At 36.7% G+C, this 23,770-nt stretch overlaps 1 protein-coding gene and 1 long non-coding RNA gene across 2 annotated transcripts in view; both read right to left on the reverse strand.

Annotated features, from left to right (window-relative positions):
- Window positions 1-629: 629 nt before the first annotated feature.
- On the reverse strand, window positions 630-16,095 carry LOC148219834 (uncharacterized). Its single transcript, XR_015799267.1, has 4 exons — window positions 16,032-16,095; window positions 14,898-15,067; window positions 13,217-13,295; window positions 630-819 (listed from the first exon to the last, which is right to left on the reverse strand). It is a non-coding gene; the product is annotated as an uncharacterized LOC148219834 (long non-coding RNA).
- Window positions 16,096-16,302: 207 nt separating this feature from the next.
- CNTLN (centlein) overlaps window positions 16,303-23,770 on the reverse strand; it is a 168,238-nt gene continuing 160,770 nt past the window's right edge. Inside the window, 1 exon segment of the mRNA XM_088157014.1 lies at window positions 16,303-17,005. Coding sequence (XP_088013140.1) covers window positions 16,895-17,005 — 111 coding nt within the window. The 3' untranslated portion in view covers window positions 16,303-16,894.

Consider the following 23,770-nt stretch of genomic DNA (forward strand, 5'->3'; position numbering starts at 1 on the left):
AATTCCTTCCCTCATCCTGCTGGCCACAGTGCTTTGGATACAGCTGAGGACACAACTGGCTTTCTGGGCCATATTCAGTTTTGTGTCCATCAATACCCCAAGTCCACTGCAGGGCTTCTCTCAATCCACTAATTTCCCAGTCTTAATTCGTGTTTGGATTTGCCCCAAAACAGATGCAGTTTCTTACACTTGTCCTTGTTGAACTTCATGAGGCTCACGTGGGCTCACCTCTCAAACCTCTGACTGTGCATCTGACGGGCATCTCTTCCCTCTAAAGTATTACTGCATCGTTCAGCTTGGTGTCATCTGCAAAGTCACTGAGGGGACATCTAAGTTATCTCTGTATCTCTCTATTAATTAGCAAAGAGATAGATCTACTTCTAAAGCAGAAGTCAGCTGACTCATCTGTCTGTTTTCAGATGACAGGACTGCCTTCCATTCTGTCTATAGTCTCTAAAAGATAACTAGATTGTCACCTTAGATGTAGACTCTTCAGTAATTAAATGCCTAAAATTAGGCATTTTGCTAATTATAATATTGTTTGGGACAGAATAGAAGAGAAGACTGCATGGGTAGAGGGAGGGAAGTACATTTGTTTATTGTATTAAAAATACAAAAGATATGCAGAAGATAGATTGTTACAATGGGAGAGATATAGACAGATATTTCCACTTCTTAGTAACTGAAGGTTATATAACCAATCATTGACACTGACATAGAAGATAATGTTAGGTTTTCAAGACACAGAATTCGCAGCTTACCTGATAAGTCCACAGGATTTTCCCAATGCTATTGTCTCCCTAGAGAGTCTGCAAACTGCTGTAAAGAGATTATTTAATTAATTACAAAAATAGCCTGGAAACCACATAATCATGGTGGGGAAAAAGAGAGACTGAAGATTATAGATTATAGACTGAAGATTATTAATTATAGAAATAGAGGCAGAAGCATTTTAATTTTAGTTGCCTATTTTGTAATATTTGGGGAATCCATGTAATCTGAAATTTCCTCCCCCTTTTTCATTAATATTTCTTTCTTTTTTTTCAGTATCTATTTCAGATACTCTTCATAATTTGCCATTAGAAGACTGCAGCTGCTTGTTGAAAAAGTCACTTGTTTGATGTTTTTAAACATAAAAGTGACCTTTATTTTTTATTGAATAGCAAGTTTAGAGAGGCAAGGCTTGAAGGTTGCCTTCTAGAAGAAAAAATCTTGAAATAAGACAATAACTTAAAAATTAATGATAACCTTTTAAAGCAAGAATCGCTTTCTAATCATATCTTTTTCTCATGAAAGAAAGATCATTTGAGGGTTTGTTGTGTTTGCAACATAGCCTCTTTGCCAGTAATGCCACATTCGCTGCAATCAGTCAATTTGTCTTTTAAGTGTAGCAGTAATTTACACTGAGGCTTTGCTAAACTGCCAGAACAATACCTCAGAATCAATAAAATATGCTGGCATAAGCAATCGGCATTTTTAAAGAATAATTTTGCTGAAAACTATTTTGAAAATATTTTCTGAAGGAAATATTATGTGTGACTGAGGAAGGTAATAGAAGGAAAGAGAGATCTGGTTAACATGAGAGGTATCTCCACTCCCAGTTAAACAAATAGAGGCAGGCGTTGCTGAAGTCCCAATGAGACTTCCATAAGACGTGTAAGTAAACAGCAAAAGTAAACTGTATTTAATTAAGTACCTAGAATATTTTGTTGAAATGCACACGGACCATATTTTATGGGTAGGTTGTTAGAACAAAGGATAACATTGGTAAAATCAGGCAGTTTTTTGGTATGTTTAAAGTGTCCGTAACTTTCTGCAGAAGGCTTCTTTTTCCAAGTATGCCAGTCTGGACATCCAATATAGAGGAATATCCTTTCCTGCAGATTTGAAGGACCTTCTAAAAGATGATTTTAAACTTTCAGGGGTGCAGTCCTTGCTCAGCACATTAATTAAAATGTATTACTGACATTCTGCCCTGAACTCTCCTTCTACTACTTCTTGGTCTCTACTTCTTAAACACTCATATTAAAGGAAAGATCCATTTTAAGAATCCCTATTTTTGTGCACAGTTTTTTTTTCAAACTGAAATTAAGTAATGGTGAGAAAGTCAGACCTGTTGCAGAGGAGATAGAAATTGTACAGAATTAATTTTATCTCCCAAAATTTCATTTGGCTTCATGAAGTTAAATGTAAAAATCAAAAAAACAAAAACAAAACAAAACAAAAAACAAACAAACAAACAAAAACAAAAATAAAAAGCAAAAAAGCAAAAAAAAGGCGGCAGATTCTGCAATAAATTCCTCCAAGTATTAAAAAATTATTCTTTATTTTATTTTGAAGGAGAACAGTGGAAAAGAATAAGACTTGCCTTAGGCCTGCTATAAAGAGAAGTGCTTAAATGCTCCTTTCCATCTGTTGTTTGGTCTTTCAGAGCCCCCTAGGGTCTTCAGAAATGCTCAAAGTGGAACTGCTCTGCACATGTCTCTGTCATAATGCTTGGAAATTGGAAACTGACCCTGGATCACAGGTCATGTAGCACAGTTCTGTCATCAGACCATTCTCACTAATGTAATTTTAAATACTTCAGCAGCATTAGTGAATACAAGACAAAACAGGCCACCTGCTCCTAGATGTTGATGGAATGCCAAGAGTCTAAGCTGATAGTCAGAAACGAACAATTGAAGGAAGCACTTACTGCTTTCCCATTCAAGATTCAAGACTTCATACAGTGCCAAACTATAAATATCTTCAGTTCAAGCTGCTTAAGGTCAGTGGATTAGCATTAACATTAAAAAAACCTCAGTGCATTAAACTCTCATATCATCACAATTAGTAGACATGTTTAGGAAGCAAAAAACAGTATAGAATAACTGCTATAGAGAAATTAAGTACTGAAACTGTATATCGTGATTTGTACTCAAAGACTATTAGACTAAAAATTTTGCATTATATAATATTAGATATTAACAAACCCTTATTTTAGATCGCTTCCAAAATCTCAACATTCAGAAGTTATTCATACCCTATGGGACAAGACCAAGCAGAATTGTTATTCCATGGAGTACTTACAAAGAGCTCAAAATCCAAATATTTCCAATTCATATTCTGTGTGATCTTTCTACTACATTATTTTTAATATTATTTTTATCTCATGTTTAGATTGTTTCAATTATGCCACTGTAGAAAGAAGCTAAAAATGTGCATCATATCAGACACCCAACTTGTATTAATCATTCAAGGAACTGCCTTTCACATACATTTTCAAAGCAGTCACTGACAAATTCACAACCATGAAATCGGTTTTCCCTTGTGTATTTCCTCCTGATCCTCATTCACTGAACTATTTTCTTACTGTCTTTTTTGCTTTGTTCTTTCATAATCGTTCTTTCCCCGCATATTTTATCATTTTGGTGCATTGTTACACTTTTGTGTTGATTCCTCTTGACAGCTGTTTTGCTCTCCAATTTACATGTTAGATTTTACTTCATATGTATGCCATCTTTGATCTTTCCATTTCTTTTCCTTCAGTCACAAGGATGCAATAAGAAGTTACCTGCACCTGGGATGATACCATTCTTTCTGATGGGAGATAGAAAGGAAACTAGAAAAATGAATGTCCAAGTCATCATTCTTAAAAATAATGGCCTGTGTTTATGGGTTCCTTGGGAGATAAACCAGTGGCATTACTGACACCAAACACATTATCATCTAAAAGAAGTGGATTACTGTAGTATCTGGTCTCACTCATCCCATGAGTAAAATTTTGATGTATGTTCTTCTATCAGACATGGTTACCAACTTTTTTTTTTTATTCTAAATAAAAAAGCCAATGTATGCAGAGGCTTCAGATGGAAACTCACATACTGCCTTATTTTGGATGAGAGAAAGATTAGTGAGAGACTTTGAATACTGCAAAAGATTTCCTTAAATATAAGAAATAGTATATTATCTCTGTGAGTCATTTCCAAAGGGAAGATAGAACTATAGGATAGTTCTCAAAGCAGTCTACTCTTTGATTAGTGCAGATTAGGCCATAATCTGCATGAAGCTTCCAGAGAGAAAACTGAGCGCATGAGAAAAATCCTTTGCCAACTTCAAACTCGCTATGAACTAATTATTAGTGTGGATAAGAGACTTTGCTTTTCAGCTGGAAATAGAGAAAGAAAACATTTCGTTTGCCTTTTTTAAAAATTATATGAAGAATAGTTTTCCTTAATTTCTACTCCCTGTATATTTACGAATTGTGCAGCAGTGTCCTGTGCTCAGATTTCAGATTAAAACAGCTGACTGAGTTAAGAGCAGTTCCAACATCATTAGCTAACCTCAAGGCACACTCCTTCTTTGTGTTGTGATGTTTACAGTAAGGGTGTGAACTCTTGTACATCCCTGGCACTCTAATGACAGGCTGGATTTCTGCATCAGTACAACAGTCTGGATCAGGAAACTTACTGAACAGCTGAAAAAGAGCCAAAGAAAAGGAAAAAGGTTGATTTTTCATATATCTAGATAGCTGCTAGCTCCAGGCCATAGATAGTAGCAGGATGTGCAGCCAAAGCAGGGAAGTAATGGAGAGATCATTACCTTTAATGGTAGGCAGTTATTCTGTAGGTTTAGGGAGATTGTAAAACCATGCTGCCTGGTCATCACTTACAGAGGAAAGAAACCTTAACAGGAAAGATGGAGCAGCTAAAAGCCCAAAAATATAGTTTAAAATCTGTACAGATGAGTACAGACGTTGGGTCTGTAGACATGGGTGTTGGAAAAATGTTAAACAAAACATCACTTTGCAAGCAGAATAAGGGATGATATTTGGTTTTGAAGCACATGATAAATTAAATGCCTTTTTGTTGTTGTGCAATGGTAACTGAATTCTATGAAACCAGGTAGAATAACACTCCATACAGAAAATGAAATGTAAGAAAATGTTTTATTTTAAGGAAAGAGCAAAAAAGAGCATGTGGCTAACCTCATTAAAAAAGAAACGGTCTTATGATTTTGAACACCTATTGAGAGAGCAGATCAGGAGCAGATTCTGGGACAAGAAGTTCAGAGACGTCACGGATCAGGTGAGGTGGGGCGAACACAATGAATTTCTGACAGAACAATAAGACACTGTCAGGGACAGGAAGTCTGAGTCTGTAATGAAGGTACACAAAAGTTCACAGCACTCTGTAACTGAGCATCCAATCTGAAAAAAAAACAGTATCTGTAGAAGACAGGTGCCGAGTTTAACCCTGGTGGGCAGCTGAGTCCCAAGCTGCTGCTCATTCACTACCACCCTGGGGGGATGAGGGAGAGAATTGGAAGAATAAAAGTGAGGAAACTCATGGCTTGAGACAAAACCAGTTCAATAGGTAAAGCAAAAGCTGTGCACACAAACAAATCAAAACAAATAATTCATTCACCACTTCCCAGGTAGGCAGGTATTCAGCCATCCCCAGGAAAGTAGGGCCCCATCACATTTAGCAATGACTTGGGAAGATGAAATACCTCAACTTCCTCTTGCTCCCTCTTTCTCTCTCACTTCTTACTAGCCAAGATAATCAATCAAGAAATAAAATTCCTAACTTTACAAACATCAGCAAAGCATGTTCAGTGTACATGTATGTGCTCATGTGAGTTCTGTCAATGGAAAAGGCTGTACAATTGTGGCACTTGTGCATCAGACACGGGAGGCATAAACAGTGTCACAGCAAAACAGAAAGTACGGTAAAGAAACCAAATAAAATAGAGTGATGAGTTTATCTTGATGTAGCAATACTATCAGAATTTAAATAAATTAATTATATTATTTGCACTTTCCCGTTCTGGTATCTCTGTTATCAAATCGTGGTGTATATGAACATCATTTGTGGGTTGAAAAGCCAGCAAGGTATGCACTGCTGCTTTTGGTTCCCTGAATTTAAAGATCTCAGCATTATACCATATTCAAAATGAACACAGTCATTTATCCTGTGACTTGAGTTTGATTAGAAATTAACACCTAAAGCTTAGTACTATTCTTCATTAACAACTGCCTCTTCTTGCTGATTGTTTTCTTGGGTTTACAGTGGGTTATAAACTTTTAATATAAATACTAGTAAGCAGTAAACAATAAGGTCATCAGCATAATTATGGCCAAATAATTTTATCTAAGAAATTTTTTGTCAATGAAATCCAATATTTTCATCAGCAGAGTTAGGACAGATAGCTTGAATGGGCGACTGTATGAAGCCTAGAATATATAAAATACCTAGAATACCTCTTAATATCAAGCTTAGTTCCCAGTAGTTATCAAATTATTTATGCTGTTCCTTTTACTTTAAGGTGGTTGTTATGGCAAATGAAAGCTACAAAAAGATGAGCTCATTAGGAAGAGTCAAGGGCAGGCAAGGAAGAATGTACACATGTATATTTCATTAAGCCAATAAAAATGATATATAAACCACTGCAATGTCAGAAACAATTTAAGGCTTCTCAGAGTTGAACTATACTGAAAATTTCATGAGCATCGATCAGGATTATTTTGTGGGACAATCTATAGACATGTTACAATTGATTTATTTTCTTCTCCCTAGTTTGATAGACTTCTGTGTAACCCCTGTAAAGTAAATGCCATTGGATATTTCACAAGAAGGAAGGCTTGCTTTTTTATCCATCTACACTTCCTTTTAGACCTAGTAATTGTTTACTTAGGGACATCAGCAGCTGACGAAAAGGTGAGACATTTTTCATTCCCTCACAGGAAAGTCACTGTATTTTTAGCAGTGTTTCAGGAGGTTTATGACTTCTAACTACAGACCATAATGAGGGGCATATTTATTTTGTTTTATATATGTGGCATTTCACACACTATCAAAAAATATTGTGCAGCAAAGAACCACAAGAATGAGTCACTATTGTTTTTTCAGTCGGCAGGTTTCAGAAGAACAGAGCTTAAAAATGGATAGTCATTACTAGTCCCTGTCAAAAAAACTTCATAAGAGTTTTCAGGAATAGGAAGTGAAAGAATGAGTCATTGATGTTAGAATTTATTACTGAATAATCTAAAAATTATGTTATGACATATTTGCATCTCACTTTATGAATTGTATAAATAAATATATTTAAAAGCCGTATTCTATATCAGTGTGATTTTTTCTTGGAACTGTTTGTAAGAGACAGACTCTTAACTACTAAAAAGTGCTTCTAAGTTTATCTCCTTGTTGGACAGTTTTCCTATCCTTATCATAGCATCTGCACAAACTTCTATTCTTTGATCATAGATTCGAAACAATCTCTAGTTTTCTAGGTTAGGTATCCAATGTACACCTGCCAGCACAGGAGACTGCAACAACAGGAGAATTAAAATGTAGGAAAATGTAGCTTTGTGGGTGCCATTGGAAAGAAGAAGTCATTCTACAAGCTGTCAATCTTATTATGGTCTGTGATCAGTGTGGTGCAGCACTGGAAAACACAGCTCTGTTGTGTCTGTCTTGGCCTGTGACTGACTCATTCCACACCTTTGCATGGACACGGTAGTCCTATCACCAAATTTCAGTTTTTAGATGTAAGAAATAAATACCCCTAGATCTTCTACTACTTTACATCTGTGTGTTGGCTTTCATCAGTGAGTTTACATATTAATTCCTAGCCTAAGGTTCCAGATGCTGCTGCCATGTGCCAGTCTCCATCACACAAGATAAAAACTAACTGATCTCAGTAATTTGTGGGCAAAGGTGCCAAAATTGGGCTTGGATTTGCTTATGCTACCAGCACAGAACATTCTCCAGTTTGAAGTCATAACTAAGAAGGTGTTTTGGGGGTCACTGAAAAGTTGGTGAAAAATAAACTTTGCATAAACAGGAAGCTAGGAGATCTCATCCAGGTAATGATGGCTATAAAAATTATAATCTTAATATTATTGCTGGGCTATGCTTACTGTTTGAGAAAATTATTATTTTGTATGAACTGGCCACTCTCTGATACTTATGCATCTCTGATAAAATATAGGATCATATTCCAAGGTAATACAAGGATCAAAGCTAACAGCACACAGTTAAGGACAAGACTAAAAATTAATCATTATGATTTCAAAAAGAGCAATGAAACAAGGAACATGTGTGTATTCCTTGCAACATCAGAAATATTGTGATTTTTTTTTTCTACATGAAGGAATTAGCCCAACTCCTGCAGATGGCCTCTGTGTCATAGCCAACGACAAGGGACTTGACAAAGTCTTTCACATGTACAAAATAGGAGAGATCCTGTCCTTTTATTGCTCTGCTAAACACAAGGCTTCTCAAGACACAGAAATTCTAAGAAAAACGCAAAACTTAAAATTCAGGCTAGAGGATTTCTTCAAAATCACCCCAAAATGGAATGTTTTGAGACTTTTCTTCCATGGAATACACAGTAGACACAGATATGAGAAGGCAGGAAGGAGACCTTGACAGTCATCTGATGCTTGCATTGCAGCATCATTCTTCATTTTTCTCACACGGTCAGCTTTGATGCAAGAGGATATTTAATATCCAGAGGACTTCTGGTGTGCTTAAAATTCAGCACATTCATCATCTCAGTTCACATCCTCATCTGGGTTGCACCACTGCAAATCCTTCATATTAATGAACATAGAAATATGCCTCTTAAATAGAAGGCCTATATTCAACTCTCAGCAAACTGCATACGTCAGTCAATAAGACAGCTTCGCATGCAACCAGACAGAAACATTGTGTCAGGATAGAGTTTGCACTCTGCCTTGAAGTCTCAACATAAATTTTTAAATTATATCAAGTGCCTGCTGAGTTTCCGTCATAATGCCAGGATAAATTCCGAATCAGACCTCACAGACGACTTACAAATCCTCTTTGCATAGCACCTTAAAGAGATACTATTCTGGGAGAGGTTAATACCATGAAACCCCCTTATCCAGTTAGTTCCATGCAGAATGAAGCTTTGTAATGGAACTTAGCCACTTACTGTACCCTACTTGGCTCCATAGCTTGTACTTCAGAGCCATCCAGTGTTAGACATGAGGTCATTTACCTAAAAAAAGCAATCTGATGCTTTAATACTTCAGTTCCTGATTTACTTCTCCCAGCTTATAGCATATGTGTCCAATACATAGTAATTTAAAATCTTACAGTAACATTAGTTTTTAAATTCCATTACAGAATTGCAAGTGCTAAATATAGAAAAGGATCACAGAGAGCTGAGAAGCATTGTGTCCTGAAAAAACAGAAGTTCATTGGATTCCTATTTCTCTTAGTGGCAGCTCAGACCAGTTGCAAACAATGTGCTCCCTGTTCATTCATTGTTTGGAGAAGTCTGTATTATCTGGAGGGAATGGCTGTCTCCATATTAGAAGGCTGAGAACTTACTCTGTGGCCACTTTCCTCCATAGGAAGCCCCACTAAAAACTTCTTCAAAAGCAGGGAATTTTATTGACAAAATATCTAAAGAATTATCACTGTTTATTTTCCCTTTGAACTGACACACCATGGAATCTCTTTTATGAGGAAAGGACCATGGCATTTCATTTTTCCATCTTTAAAGATCACAATGTTCAGTGTTGAACTGAAGTACTAGATTTTTTTTGTGAGCTCTGGTTCAGACTAAAAATTCACAGACATTCTTATCAAATATAGATTACTTCTGAAATGATAAATGAATGCAACAATAGCCCCAATAATGACCTACAAATATTCATTAACTTCTCAGCCATGTAATCATAACTGTGAAGGCTTGGAAAGTCAGAGATTGGAAGCAGAGCAGGAGCCAAGAAAGAGCAAGGAATCAAAGCAGAGCTAAGAGAGAAGCAGCACAAGAGAGCCTGATGGGCTGGTGAGAAGTGAAATCTGCTCTGCAGGAAAAGCAAGAAAAAGTGCCTTAGCCCGGGCTGAGCTATACTCCAGGAATTCTTGTCTCCAGTCCTGTCTCCTGTTCGGCTTTCCTGGGCTGATGCTGAACATGAGCCATCACTTCAGTCGCCTGATGACTGGAGGCTGTCACTCCGTGCGTGGCTGTCAGCAGCCTGCTCTCACAGCTCCTGGATGCAGGATCTGGAGGAGACTGTGCTCCCCGAGAAAGCACATTCCAGGGCCCAGGGGGCCAAGGGGTGAGCCCCAGCTCACACACTGTCTGTGTCAGAACATCAGACTGTCCTGCTCTAAACACCACAATTCTCCAGAGCTAGATCATGGCATGTTTGTGCCAGTAGTAGCCTCACAGGCTGCTTAGACCTGGGAAAACATGCGTGAAAACAGAGAAAGTAACCAAAAAAATTCCTATCTTGAGCCAGATGTTCAAGGGTAGGCAGAACACAAAATTGTGGAGAACACAAAATTGCACTCCCCAAATCAGTAAATTTCTGATGTTATGATGTTCTGCTAGTACAACAACAGATTTTATTTTTTATTTTTCATGTATTATTTTTCTTCAAAAGGTATAAATTCTAATTTGAAATACAAGTTCAGAATCAGAAGCTTCCTTACATTAATATCTCAAATTAAATTTAATAGAGATAATGAGTTACATAAATAAGCATTCAATTAACCATTCACCCAAGATTTTCTAGAAGGTCAATATTATTGTCCTATTTGCATTCACAAAAAAAAAATCATTATTTTTAGTGCAAAAATAATTACATTTTCAACTGACACCTTCAAACCTTGATTTTTCACATGGATAAGCTATAGTTAGAGCTCCTGTTGGCTACAGTTATTTCTGATGTGTGGTTATCAACAGAAGAAAAATTCCTTATAGAATAAAGGTTAATCCCTCAAAAAAAACCAGTTCAACATGGGTTCCTAATGCAAAGTTGTAGCTAAGAGAGTAAATGTAGTCTGTGCATGTATAACTAAAGAACGAACAAAGAGAATAAGGAAATAGCACTATTTTTCAATAATTATCACCACCTACTAAGGTCGTCACTTGACTCATATTTTAAAAAGTTTTTCTGCAGAAAGAGCAATGTGCAAAGATAATCAAAGATGCATTGTAAGGCTTGAGGTCCACTCATGCCCTTCGTCCCCACATGCACACCATGACTTACAGAAGTTCTGTCTAGCTCACAGGCTTCATTACCAGCACAGAGGGATTCTTTTTCTGACACTAATAAATACCAGGCTTTGAAACTGAAAATTTCAATGGGAAATCCTGAGCTGTGAGAATTTTTGATCATAGAGTTACTCTGCTGGGTTCTCTATCACATAATTTCTTCAGCCCAGGTTGAGTAGTGTTTTTAAATGCAATTTGAAGTTTTTTATGCTAAAAGTTCTGTTTTCCTCCACAACAAACAATCATGAAGGAAATCTGTCATCCCTGAAAATCTTGGATTTGTGAAATTACAATATTGTTGTGCACTTCCTTTAACAAGGGAGTTTTCCTATACCAAAAAAAATGTCAAATCTGTGTTCTGTAAGAGGTTCAATAGGTCAGAGTAACTTGAACCTCTCCTTTATACCATCTGATAGAGATTTCCAAATAGGCTCTTAATCTGATAATCTTATTCTTTCACAGAGATGGGGGCCTTAAATTTCCACAACCTGTGAAACATGCTGTAAAAGTAACTGTCACAGAATGCTGGACTTATGTATAGCTGAGAGAGATGTGAATACTTATCCACTTATCTCAGAAAGGTTGTTATTTTGACCTAAAAACCAAGATACTGAGTCAATATCCTCAAAGAGCTGGACACTTTGCTTATCTGGCTCTGGACACATTTGAAGTCATATTCCTTCAAATACCAGTTGCATATCAATTTTAAATCACATGAAGCCATCCAATGGTGCTGCACAAACTGTGTACAATGGCACAAAACTGTGGAAATTATCTTTTGTTTTCCTTATTCTGATATTTATCTTGTAGCGTATTATGGATATTGTATTGTAGAGTGTAGATATTAACTCTGTTGTAGAAGAGAAACAGGAAAGAGAACTAACCTAGCTGAAGGTACAACAGAATTAAAATTCAGCCCTCCCTGGTTCCATAGCCTGTCTGCAATCCTAAAGATAAACACCAAAAACTTAACATAGCCAGCAACACAAATTAATTAATTTCTAAATCTGTGATTATAGCAGAAGTCAAGGACTGTTCCCATCTCTCTCAATCATTTATTATGCTACAAGACATTTCAAATAGTTACCCATTGGGAATTCTCAAATCACAAATCAGGAAACCTCAAGAATAGATCCTTAGTCTATGTATGAGAACATAGACACTACAGAGAAAACATAACGCTTCAAACAAGTTTCTTCCTGTCAAGACTACAAAAAAAAAAAAAAAAAAAAGAGCTATTACATGAATACTTTGAGATGTTTTAAATCTTTCCCTGAACTCCTCCTATTAGGTCTTACACTTACACTTCAGTCTTATTTAGAATACCTGGCCTTGAAAATTGCAACCCATTCAATGAGGAAGTCCAGGGGCACATGGGGAGACACACAGAGTGCCTTCTCTAACAGAGAATCTACAGTACAGAAGAAAATGGATCACATTTATATAAGAGATCTACATTTAGGAAGACCTTTATTCCTATCAAGGTAAATTAGGATTTGTGTGGGTTAAACAGATGGCACTACAGGAACATACTGAGAAGTGCCAGATACTTTGACTAGAATGGTTTGGGTTGGAAGGGACCTTAAAGATCACCATTCCAACCTCCTCCCATGGGCAGGGACACCTTCCACAGGTGGCTCAAAGCCCCATCCACCCTTGCCTTGAACAATTCCAGAGACGGGGAATCCTAACATCTAACCTAAACACATTCTTCAACTTAAAGCCATTCCCGCTGGTCCTACTACTACAACATACCCTTTCTCTCCAGACCTCTTGTTGGCCCCTTTAGGTACTGGAAGGCTGCTCTGAGGTTTTCCCAGAGCCTCCTCTTCTTCACACTGAACCACTCCAGTGGTTCTCTCAGTCCTTCTTCACAGGAGAGGTGCTCCAGCCCACAGATTGTCTTTGCAGCTCTCGGTTATGCCTCACTCCCCTTGGCAAGTTTAGAGGAACATTGTTTAATTCACTCTGGGCAATGCGGCAAATTTTAGAACACCAACAAAGTAAGTAAGGTTCTTCACAAACTTGAACTTAGCAAACTTAAAATTAGCCAACTTCATCCTATCCAGACACAAAGCACTTACTAAGGCATTGACTGGAATTTTTTAGTCTGGCTTACAATATATTTTGAGAAAAAGTTTGGAGAGCAAAGAGAGAAAGAAAAAGAAAGGATAATGGTAGAAAAAAAGATCACCACCTGTGGCTCCATCAATGAGACTTCATTGTTGCAATTTTGATGTCCATTAGTTGAAATGATGGTCACAGTCTTTATCAATCTGGGGTAGGGGAAAACCACGAAACACAAAGTTCAGTGGGTTAATATACTCTCAAGTTCAGGTGGAACACCCAGGTACTTCCTCAGGGGTAGGGACTTTTACACTGTCTGATGCAACACTGAATCATGTTGTAAAACCGTGGATCATGCCCATTCCTCTGGTAGAAGACCTCAGAAATTACTCTGGGGGCATTTTGGGGGTTTATGACACGTTCTCTCACTTCAGCATAATCGAGTAAACTACACTCCATCAAAAGGGATGAATAATGTGAATGTCTCAGTAGCTTTTCCTGGGGGGAGGTGGGAGAGGAGTTTTACAACTGAGCCAGTCGTGTAAGGGATGACCCTACTAGAATTAAAAGCATTATCCCACCTCACAGGATCTGCTATCAGCCTCTTCCCTTATCTAGCTCAAACCCCAGCTTCTTGCTAAGCAAGGGTTAATTTGTCACGGTCATCCTCTGGTGCTCACACCCCCTGCACACGGCTTGTTTCCTTGAACATCGACAGCAAAACACCCAATTGTTTGAGGTTTAAACATCAACATTTCAGCCTCTCACACCCTCCTGTGGACCTACAAGTTCATGATGAGACTTTTGAAAAGACTAAACATTTAAACAACTTTGAAATACCTTACAACTGTGCATATTTCATATTTAATGAACGCGTGCATAAACACGCTCACACACACACACACACACACACACACACACACACACACACACACACACGTGTTTTTGTATACATATATATACGCATATAATTTTATACATATGTATGTGTGTATGTATGTATGAATATAACACCTGCAGTATTTCAGGGCCTCACTCTTGTGTCGCTGTATTAATGACTGTAAACAGCCCACTAATGTCACAGGCACAGCAGATGTCAGCTGCTCCTGCCAGAGGGACAAGCCTGCCTGACAAAGTAGCGCAGATCCTGCAGGGATCAGAGCACCGAGCCCATTTTTTGGGAAAGTTTGCCATCTAGAGGCTGTATCAGGCAGCACCGGGAGAGAAAACTCCTTAAAACAAAAACAGATTAAGTGGATTTTCTGGATGTCCATAGGCTTAATTAGTTCAAAAGAGCACTGCCTTTAATATATTTAATGTTTAGCTTTGTTAGCAACATCATCTTGAAAGTGCTGATCTAATGCTTTTCCTCAAATCAGAATCAGTTCTTCACTCAGTGTAATGAGCTTGGTTCTAGTGTAAGGGGATTTTTAAAATATTCATAAAACATAACAAAAATAATTACCTTTACTATTTTTACAGTCATAAGAATCTTTTCAGAGACCATCTCCTGCTCTGCTGGTGCAGGAAATGTCAAAAAAGTAGTAAAAACAAGTATATTCATCACAGAGAGAACTCAACATTTGTGTCAGCAAAAGGCAAAAATTTGTTTTATTTGAAGTGTCATCCTTTTTTGTCCTTACAAATATCCCTCAAACTACATGACTTTTTATCTCAGAAAAATGTTGACTGGTATTTCCATTTTTGTTTTTTATATCAAACTAGAGAATAAATTAAATTTTGAGTGAAACTATCATTCAAAGACTTTTAAAAGATTAAGAAAGGTCTTCAAAGATACTTGGCAAACTTACCAGCAAAGTTTTCAGAGAGACAGCACTGTTATACTTTCAGGAGCATTTGTGCAAAAATCTGTCTCCAGCTGGGTCTAAGGATTTCATTTTGCTCTCTCTTTTCCGATGAAGTAGATAATAATTTCGTTATGCAGTGTTCTTGTTTACTCTTGCACCACGAAAAGATATCTCTTTGTACCAGTTGCCCAGGAGATACAGAAATTTGCAGGGACAATAAAGCAAGATGTTTGTTATGAGACAAAGAGTAAAATTCCCTCTTTTTGAGATGTATTTTCTATGCAAATCAGCTGATGTTCCCTGCATCTTCACTATGACAAAACCTCAAGTGTTAAAGATCAGCACCAAGATCAGACTTGCACCAGCACGTGTTTGGCAATGTGGAAATAAAGACAATGAGGATAATTTTCAGAGATCTTTGGCCTCCTGAAGCTCTTTTCCCTAAGCTGTATTAGAGGCTTTGTTGAAATCATGTTCAAATGTATCTTGCTGGAATTACTGAACAACATAAGAACATGGTTTCTACATATCTTGATGGATTTATCTTCCTTAATTTTTGTTGTCATTATTTTATTGGCATTGAAGTCCATGAAAATTTTTAGCTTCTGTAAAACCTGAGGCAAACTGTTCTGACAGCTCGGTTTCATTTGCATGTGAGTGGCATCCTTTTGCTTACTTTATCACCACACAATTTCATGTGATGGCCCTTATTTCTTACATTGAAAAAGGTGGTGGTCAACCATTTCTAAAGACATGGCAGTTTTTTATACAGGGCTAGTTCCCAGTCTTAATTTACAAGTGCAAGTGGAATATGTTTGCATGATTTTCTCTAATTCCAATAAAAATTCTCTCAAGTCCCTGTGTTCACCAGATGCAATTGAGTAAAACTTTAGAGATGTCTTCCTTTTGTTAGAGACATCAAACAGTAAACTCCATAAATTAGAAGATACATAATTACATCCTAGGAAAAGCACTGGACGGACAAGCAGAAAACCTGTGGTTCATGCTTCATTTAAATGAACTTAGTCCAAATAGATTTTTTATTCTGATTCCCCACCCAATATGGATAATGAGATCTGTTGTAAAACAACTTTATATCCATAAATGAGACATATGTAAGAGTTAAAAATTACTTACACATGAAGTCAGAAACTAGCATCTTGGTTTTTTGTCAGGTGAGTTGGTCCAGAGGAATTCAACTCTAAGATCAAAAACGTGAGGAAACAGCAATTATTTGTTAGTACTGCCAGGGAAATTTAGGTGGAAATACCTGACTAAAACTCTACACTACTTTCCCAAGGCAAGTGAGAGCTTGCAGCTACTTGTTAGCTGAGAAAGAATCGGATCTACTAGTGAAAAAAAACATAATAGAAAAAAATTTATTGAATTTTTAAAATACATTGCACACATTATGCTCCAGTATGCTCAGAAGACAATACAACTTTTCCTGTATTACTCCACACAGGATACTTTTATTCTACAATCATTCATTTTTTTCTAACATAAAAGCGTATATTTTTATGTAGCATGTATCATAAAGTTGGGCTTTATGAAGAAGCTAAAAAATGCCTAAAAATTAGGTATTCAAAATCCCAGTGATATTCCCAGTTCCTTTGTAAATCCTACTTCTACTGCTCTGACTAGTAAAATCAGGTGTTACTTGGCTGCTTTTTGTTCTTTCAAAATAGTAGAAATGTGTATTAGTCATAACAAAGACATCCTCTCTGTACAAAGCCTGTTTATGTGTTCACTGCCAATGCATTTAAAGGAAAACAATTTTGAGCTTTGCATTGATTTGCAGCAATTTTTCTCTTCAGGAATCAAATACCACACTGCTTTCTAATAAGGAATTTAATTAATTCCTCTTGTTCAACAATTAATTAGTTCATGGTTTCTGTGTATGTATTGAACACGCATATTGACGGTTCTTTATGAGAAGAGGAAAGACATGAGGAAAGACAAACAGCACACATTTTAGTCACACTTTGCAAATATAAATCTTAGGAATATCCTACAGTGTGCTTCATGAGGGAACTGTATTCTTCTAACAATTTCTTCTTCCCATTTAATTTTTCCAGTACAGCATCCATTAAGTATGAGGCAAAGGGAAACTGAAAAAGAAACAGAGTAAGAAAAATGATCATTGAACTTTATTTTCTTCATGTGAAATACATTTATTAAATATCTTTAAACTATCAGATTTCACTTAGTTCTGACAACTACCACATACATATTTCTGATCTTTAAAGTTCATCTGCCTGGTTAGTGTCTGAAAATTTGCTCCCTATCATAAAAATGATAAAAGAGCAGCGTAAAATGAAAAAAGATAAACTCCTTATTGAACAATTCATGCTTTACTGACCATGTTAATGATGTAAACTGCAGTACCAGCATCTCTGTCATTTATCTTCAATCAGCTGATCAATAAAAGGTTACAGTCACCTCTAGGGCATGCAGAAATGGTAGTGTATGAGTGTAAGTTCACTACTCTCAGGAGGACGAGACAGAGCTACCAGTATAATTCTCAATGCTGTAGTAAATTGCCTTAGACTCACACTCAAAACCTTGTAAATAATTTAAAAACAACAACAACAAAAACTCTGCAAAATAAACAACTACAAAACCCCAAAACAAAACAAACAAACAAAACAACAAAAAAATCTCAAAGTAAAGTAAAATCTTAAACCTCCAAATGCATTAACTGGAATATGACACAAATGTCTGCTTCTCTAAAACATGATACCAAAAAATTGTATTGATATATCTACAGGGAAAAAATTAAACCTCTTTCAACTTCTCTGATATAAAAGATGCATTTGCACAACCAATGTCTTCAAAGGAGATTTGATACATTTCTCAGAGTCATCACTTTAATGCTTAAAGGGGTTTTCTTTCAAAGTCTTGGCGTATCAGTGCACTGTTTGCTGGGAAGTGTTTTAGAGGTGGCACAGAACAGTGGTGGTGGCAGCTCGATCCAGAGTGGCTGGTGCTGTGCCAGAGGAGAACAGGACAGTTTTCCTTCTCTGTTGAAAAGTCTCTACCAGCTTCACAGAACTCTCTCAGCTTACTGAACACATGATGAGGCCAGTGGTGACTGAGGGGTCAGTACCACGCCAAAAGTAACAACTCATTCAGAAGGAGAGATAATTTACATTATAAAGCCACCAGAAATAAATAAGGTAAAATATAGAAGCTGGTGGAACAAGCTGCTGGCCAATCATCATTTTCTGCTTTTCGAAACTTTACTTCAAAGAAACACCTTTCCATCTAGAACTCCTGTCTTGTTCCAGACTTCAAGTATTACTGCTCTAGTTTCTTTATTTTACTTCTCTATTCCATCTGAAAGAGAAAATTGTATGGTCCTTACACCAGATAGAGTAGTGCTTGTTTCCTAGATAGACATGAAACAAAAATAAATAAAAGAAATAAATAAAAATCCCAGCCATCAAATCACACCAAACACCAAAGCACATCAAATACAAAATGTAACATTTGAACTGATATGAAAACATGAATCTATATACTGATATTTATAATTGCTAACAAGTCAGAAAAATCTAAAAAAGGAAAATCTTGTTAATAGAAGGCATGTATTGTGAAGAGCTACAATGGCACTCCTACATGCTGCTCAACAGTCACTTTGTAGTGACAGAAAAAGGACAGTATGTATTATTTCCTTTTTCTACACGGAAAGGAGTTTTCAAGGGCTGGTGCTTGCTGGCCAGACATGTCTGCACCTGTCATAAATAACTTATGTGTGTGATAAGAAATTTCCAGAAGACATCTACACCTGTCAGCTTTCTCCTGTGTGCTATTTTGATGACTTTTTGGGGAATAGAGGGCTGAAATTCACGGAGCATAAATCTATTCTGTGTAATATAAGACATAATCTTATCTGAAATTCTGGGACGCTTACTTGCTACTGTGCTTTAAAAACACTGACTCCAGCACTGTTCACTCCAACTTCTCTCCCTCTTTTTCTAGGTATGTATTTTATGAGAACACCGTATCATTACCTCAAAGTCTCTAATTCTTCTTGCCTAACTTGACTACATCCATTTCTGATACATTTCACCTCCTTAATGCTGTGCCTGAGATGAATGGCTTCTTATTGATGTCTGGCTCGTATCATTCTAACTACATTTTACTTGCTGCTCACTACTTTCTGCGGCTTCCATGTCACAGCAAAGTGATCTTTCAAGAACTATTGCCATTTAAGTGATTCATTTAAATCAAGAGCATTTGAAAGTGGAGCATTATGTCATTCTTTCAACACTTGTTGGTTTCAGAGAAAGTGCTGCATGTTTCTCTCTGGTTTTCTTTCCTTGCAGACACCCAGAACTGGATGATCTCTACAGTGTGAATCTTTAATAGAAGCTTGTTAGACTAACTTTTAATGATGGCTCTGTAACTATCCTGGGAAACTGCCCTTTATGTTTCTCCCCAGAACTTCACAACCATTGAAGTCATCTCTAAAGCATTTATCCCAGCTTCAAAATATGCCATATGCTTGGAGAAGGCATTGGAAGTTCAATGAGTGCTAAGTGCACACCTAAGGAGTGAAAGCTTTTTACCACTGATCATTAGATATTTTAATACAGAATGATACTTCTTTCCGATTTTTACAATTATCTGTGCCACAACCCACTTAACATTAATTGTGGTGATCCCAAATCAGTACATTATGGTAGGCTTTAACAGAAATAGTATTTAGTTGATCCATATAATATCATAACATCTGTGTTGAATGTGCAAACTACATCTGCATTAAAAGAATTTTAGTTATTTATTTGACTTCCCAGATTTACAAATTTCTTCTTTGATAATAGAAAGCTATATGAGTGAAAGTCATTTTTCTTACACAACTTATCAGACAGATATATTACAGATAAATGTAAGGTAATGTGTTCCTAAAGTCAGAAATAGTGACAGTTAATTCTCCTTCTCTACCTATTTATTCTGACCCTAAGTTTGGTTTTTTTGGAGATCTCTTTAAAAAAAAAAAAAAACTAGTAATATTTATTGACCTTAAACCACATGACTGGGTCTCTGTCAGCAGAAGTGCATAAATATACACCGATCTGCCAGTGAAAAGTCTTATACTGAATGCAAGGCAATGTTTTTGTTCTAATGAGACACAGCATCTCCATTTGCAGAGTGTAGCATGACTTCAACGTCTGCTTCACAAACTCTAAAATGTATTACCATAAAAGTAAAAGTATTTAGGTTTTGGAATCTACTAATTATTTGTTACAACTATTTCACACCTTCCTATATGGATCATCAGTGTAATACATTTTCCCAACAAAAAACTACTCAAACACCTGCAGAGCTGCCCTAGATTGAATTAAATGAACCACAAAAACAAAAAAAACCACAATCCCCCCCACAAACCCCCCCTCCCCCAAAAAAACCAAACCAAACCCAAAAACTAGCCACTAAGACCAATAACTAAAACATCCTAATTTCACTAAGAATAAAAGTCAACATTTTTAAAAAAGAGAGAAATGCTTCACTTTATTGTAGTTTTTTGTCTTTGGCTGCATATACATCATTATATAAAGATATGTGTGCCTTTTATCCTGAGTGACCAAGCCAATTTCCCTTTATTTTCAGTTCAGGATGAGTGATGTAAGTTAGTTTAGTTTGTACACAGGAGATAAAACACAGATTTATACCATAATGCATTGTCAGTGTGCAGGACTATGCTCTTATTCTCATAATGAGAAGAAAATCATGATTTGGTATCAGTGCTAATGGTGCCCAGAATGAGGTTCAGACTGTGCTGGTGCTGCTTTCTAAGGTGCAGGTACTTGAAACACCTGGTGTGGCAGCAGTGGTGATTGTGCACAGGTGGTTGTACATGGGTGAACACACACTTTGGGTGTGAGCTGTTCAAAGACACACACAGACTGGAGAGAGACTAATGAAAGCAAAGCAGGCAAGTTACAAGCCAAGAATTTGGAAGGAACAACTGTGGCCGTGAGTGTCCATTCCCAAATGACAGCAACAGAAATGCGCATTTAGAAGCCTGTGCAAATCCTAAAAAGGGGTTGGGGAATATCCTTTCTGACGATTAATGAATATACTCTTTAAACCCTATTCTAGAGATGTGTTACACAGAGTGCCCACAGAACAGAGGAAAGGGAGCCTTTCTGGAGGTTTTCACTATTGGAATATGACTTTTATACCCATAATGAAGTCACGAGAGGAAAGAATTTATTAGGCAGCTTTGTTAGTGCAAGATGTCATATTCCAAGGAGTGCATGAGGACGGAGGAAAGGCAAGTGCTGCTGCGGATCTCACAGGGACATGCTAAATCAATGCTGTCATTTGCTTCAGTGCTTGGAAAACTTAAGCAGATTATTTGCATTTTATTAAAAAATAATTCTTGGAGACTTCCAGCAGTAATCTGGATTGGGCTGCCATGCTGTACTCACCACACACAAAATTATTAACAGATTTTTCCTACATGGTGCTCCTTACAATAAGTCACAGTAAATGAAAGCCAAGGGTAGTGTAAGAAACTATGTTTGAATTACATGAGAAGAAGTCATTGGCTTGGCTTAGCCATAGGTTTCCTATGATGGGGGAAAGCTGGAAAAGATTGCTGTTTCATTTTAGTTTTTAGGGAGAGTTTTTATGATTATAAGAAGAGAGTGCTACTATGAAGAGCCAGGCTTAATTAATAAACTATAAACACTCAGGTGTGAGGGATAAAGTGGGTAAAAGCTCATAATTTGCCCTGCAAGATGTAAGTACACATACATGTTGAGATAATCATACTTATTCCTCCCTAAATAATATAAACCACTAAAAGCTCAAATGTCTACAATGTGACACTTCTCCCAAGCCCGAACAGTAATATGTAATTAGTCTGACGCCTCTACACACACACAGGTAGCAAGTATCTGTGTGCACTCATGTGAAAACTCTCCACATACAGGCTCTTCATGGGCCAGAGAGCCTTTTCCTTTTGTCCCAGAATCAGTTATTGAGATTATTTATTTTTATTCTTTTATTCTTTAGTGAGAACAATCTAGAGTGTTACTGTACAAATACAGAGAGATAACAGAAAAAAAAAACCACTTCTTGGCCATTCAAGATGTAGATTTAGACAAATGATTGTTACTAGCTCTGCTGAGTTTATAATATGATTGTACTTTCCTGTTATATGATTCTTATTTACATACTAACATCGCTATTCAGAGAGGTCTCTTTCAAATCATAAGCCTCTTAGTAGTGGTCTAGTTTCTTGACATAGTGGCTGATAAAATGAGGACACAAACTCTGACTGGTATCTGTGAATTCTGGAATGCAAGAGTATTTATCACTAAAATATTAAGATTCTTGTAAAGCTGACAGATAAGAGACTTTTATAAGTCATAAAAGTATGGAAAATAAAGGTAGAGATGAAGTGAAAACAGAGTTGTAGTATCCTTTATCATTACACTTTAGGGAATCTATGAAATGACAGTAAAAAACAACTGGTGCTTCACACAGTCCCCCCCAAAATTCTAGTGCAGCAGTAAAATGGCGTATGTCAGTAATAACAATAAAATGTCCATGACATTTTAAATGTTATCGTACTGTCACAGTAGAATAAAATTAGCTTGAAGAATGATCTAAAGTGATATGATGCAGTTCATTATGTATAACAGCAATAGCAGCAGTTTCCCAGTGTTCATAAAGGTTTCTCCATTAAATTTACCTCCAGTCAATAATTAGGAGTCCACAAATAAACCTAGGCAATTAAATCAATACTGCTGGGCAATTATGTTCCAAAGTCCTGGCTCAATGGCACAAAAAGACACTATATCAAACTGCAATATTAAGTCATCTGATGCAGCTTTCCACTGAAGGTTTACTCAGAATAACAGAAAAGGGCAATCCTGCATCTTTGTTCAAAATGCAAATGGATAACACAGTTTGCCAACACGTAACACTTAGCAGGCAGTCTTTTATGAGCAAAACCCTGAAGAAAGCTTACTTTTCACCATGGGCTTTAGCTTGCTGATCAGAAATACTGCCAAAGCTTACTAAAAGAAACCACAACCAAACTGCAAGATATGAGTAAAGCATTTTAAAGGGCACAGAGCTGTTCCATGAGCTTCTCACAAATTCAGATGAAGAAATCTTAACTGTGCCCATCTATGTGCCTTAGCATGGGCAGAAATGAAAAGCAGAGTTGGCTGCTCCCCAAAACCATGATAATCCTCCTGTAAATCTAAAAATGGTCTGCTTGCCAAAAATTACTTCTACCCTCAGTGTTTCTTCTGAGGAACCCCACAAGATGGAGCAAAAATCACAGAAAATCACTCGTAACTTGTACACAAATGTACATGGCTAAGAACAATGAGGTCTTCTATCCTATATAACATTTGCAGTCTTAATATACCTGGTTTCATTCAACAGTTCCTTCACTCTCCATCCCCTCCTTTTTGCTGTCTGTCTATAGCAGATGAAGAAAACTGACAAAATTCTGCTTAGTGTTTTTTTAGTGATTTACCAAATAACAACAAAAAACAGAACAAGAAGTCTTCATTGTGTTCCATGAATCTGATCTATATTCTGGAGACCATAAAATGAACAAAATCTTGAAATTTATATATATATTTGAAAATTATTAAAATTAAGGTAACTAAGTGAATATAAATTATTGTGCTTTTAATGCTGCATTTCATGTAGTATTTTGAGGTTTAATTAAAATGACAGTTTTCCTGAGAAAGCCAGTAAAAGCATGCTGATATTTCTACCTCCTCTGCTGCACCAATTAAGCAGTCTTCATAGCAGTAAGTTTTGATTATGAAAGAGGGAAAATCTGTTATTTCTTAAAAATCTGGTCACGGGATACAATCTCAACACTAAAGTTGTTG

Source organism: Sturnus vulgaris, chromosome Z (assembly GCF_052056855.1).
Source record: "Sturnus vulgaris isolate bStuVul1 chromosome Z, bStuVul1.hap1, whole genome shotgun sequence".
Taxonomy (NCBI): Eukaryota; Metazoa; Chordata; class Aves; order Passeriformes; family Sturnidae; genus Sturnus; species Sturnus vulgaris.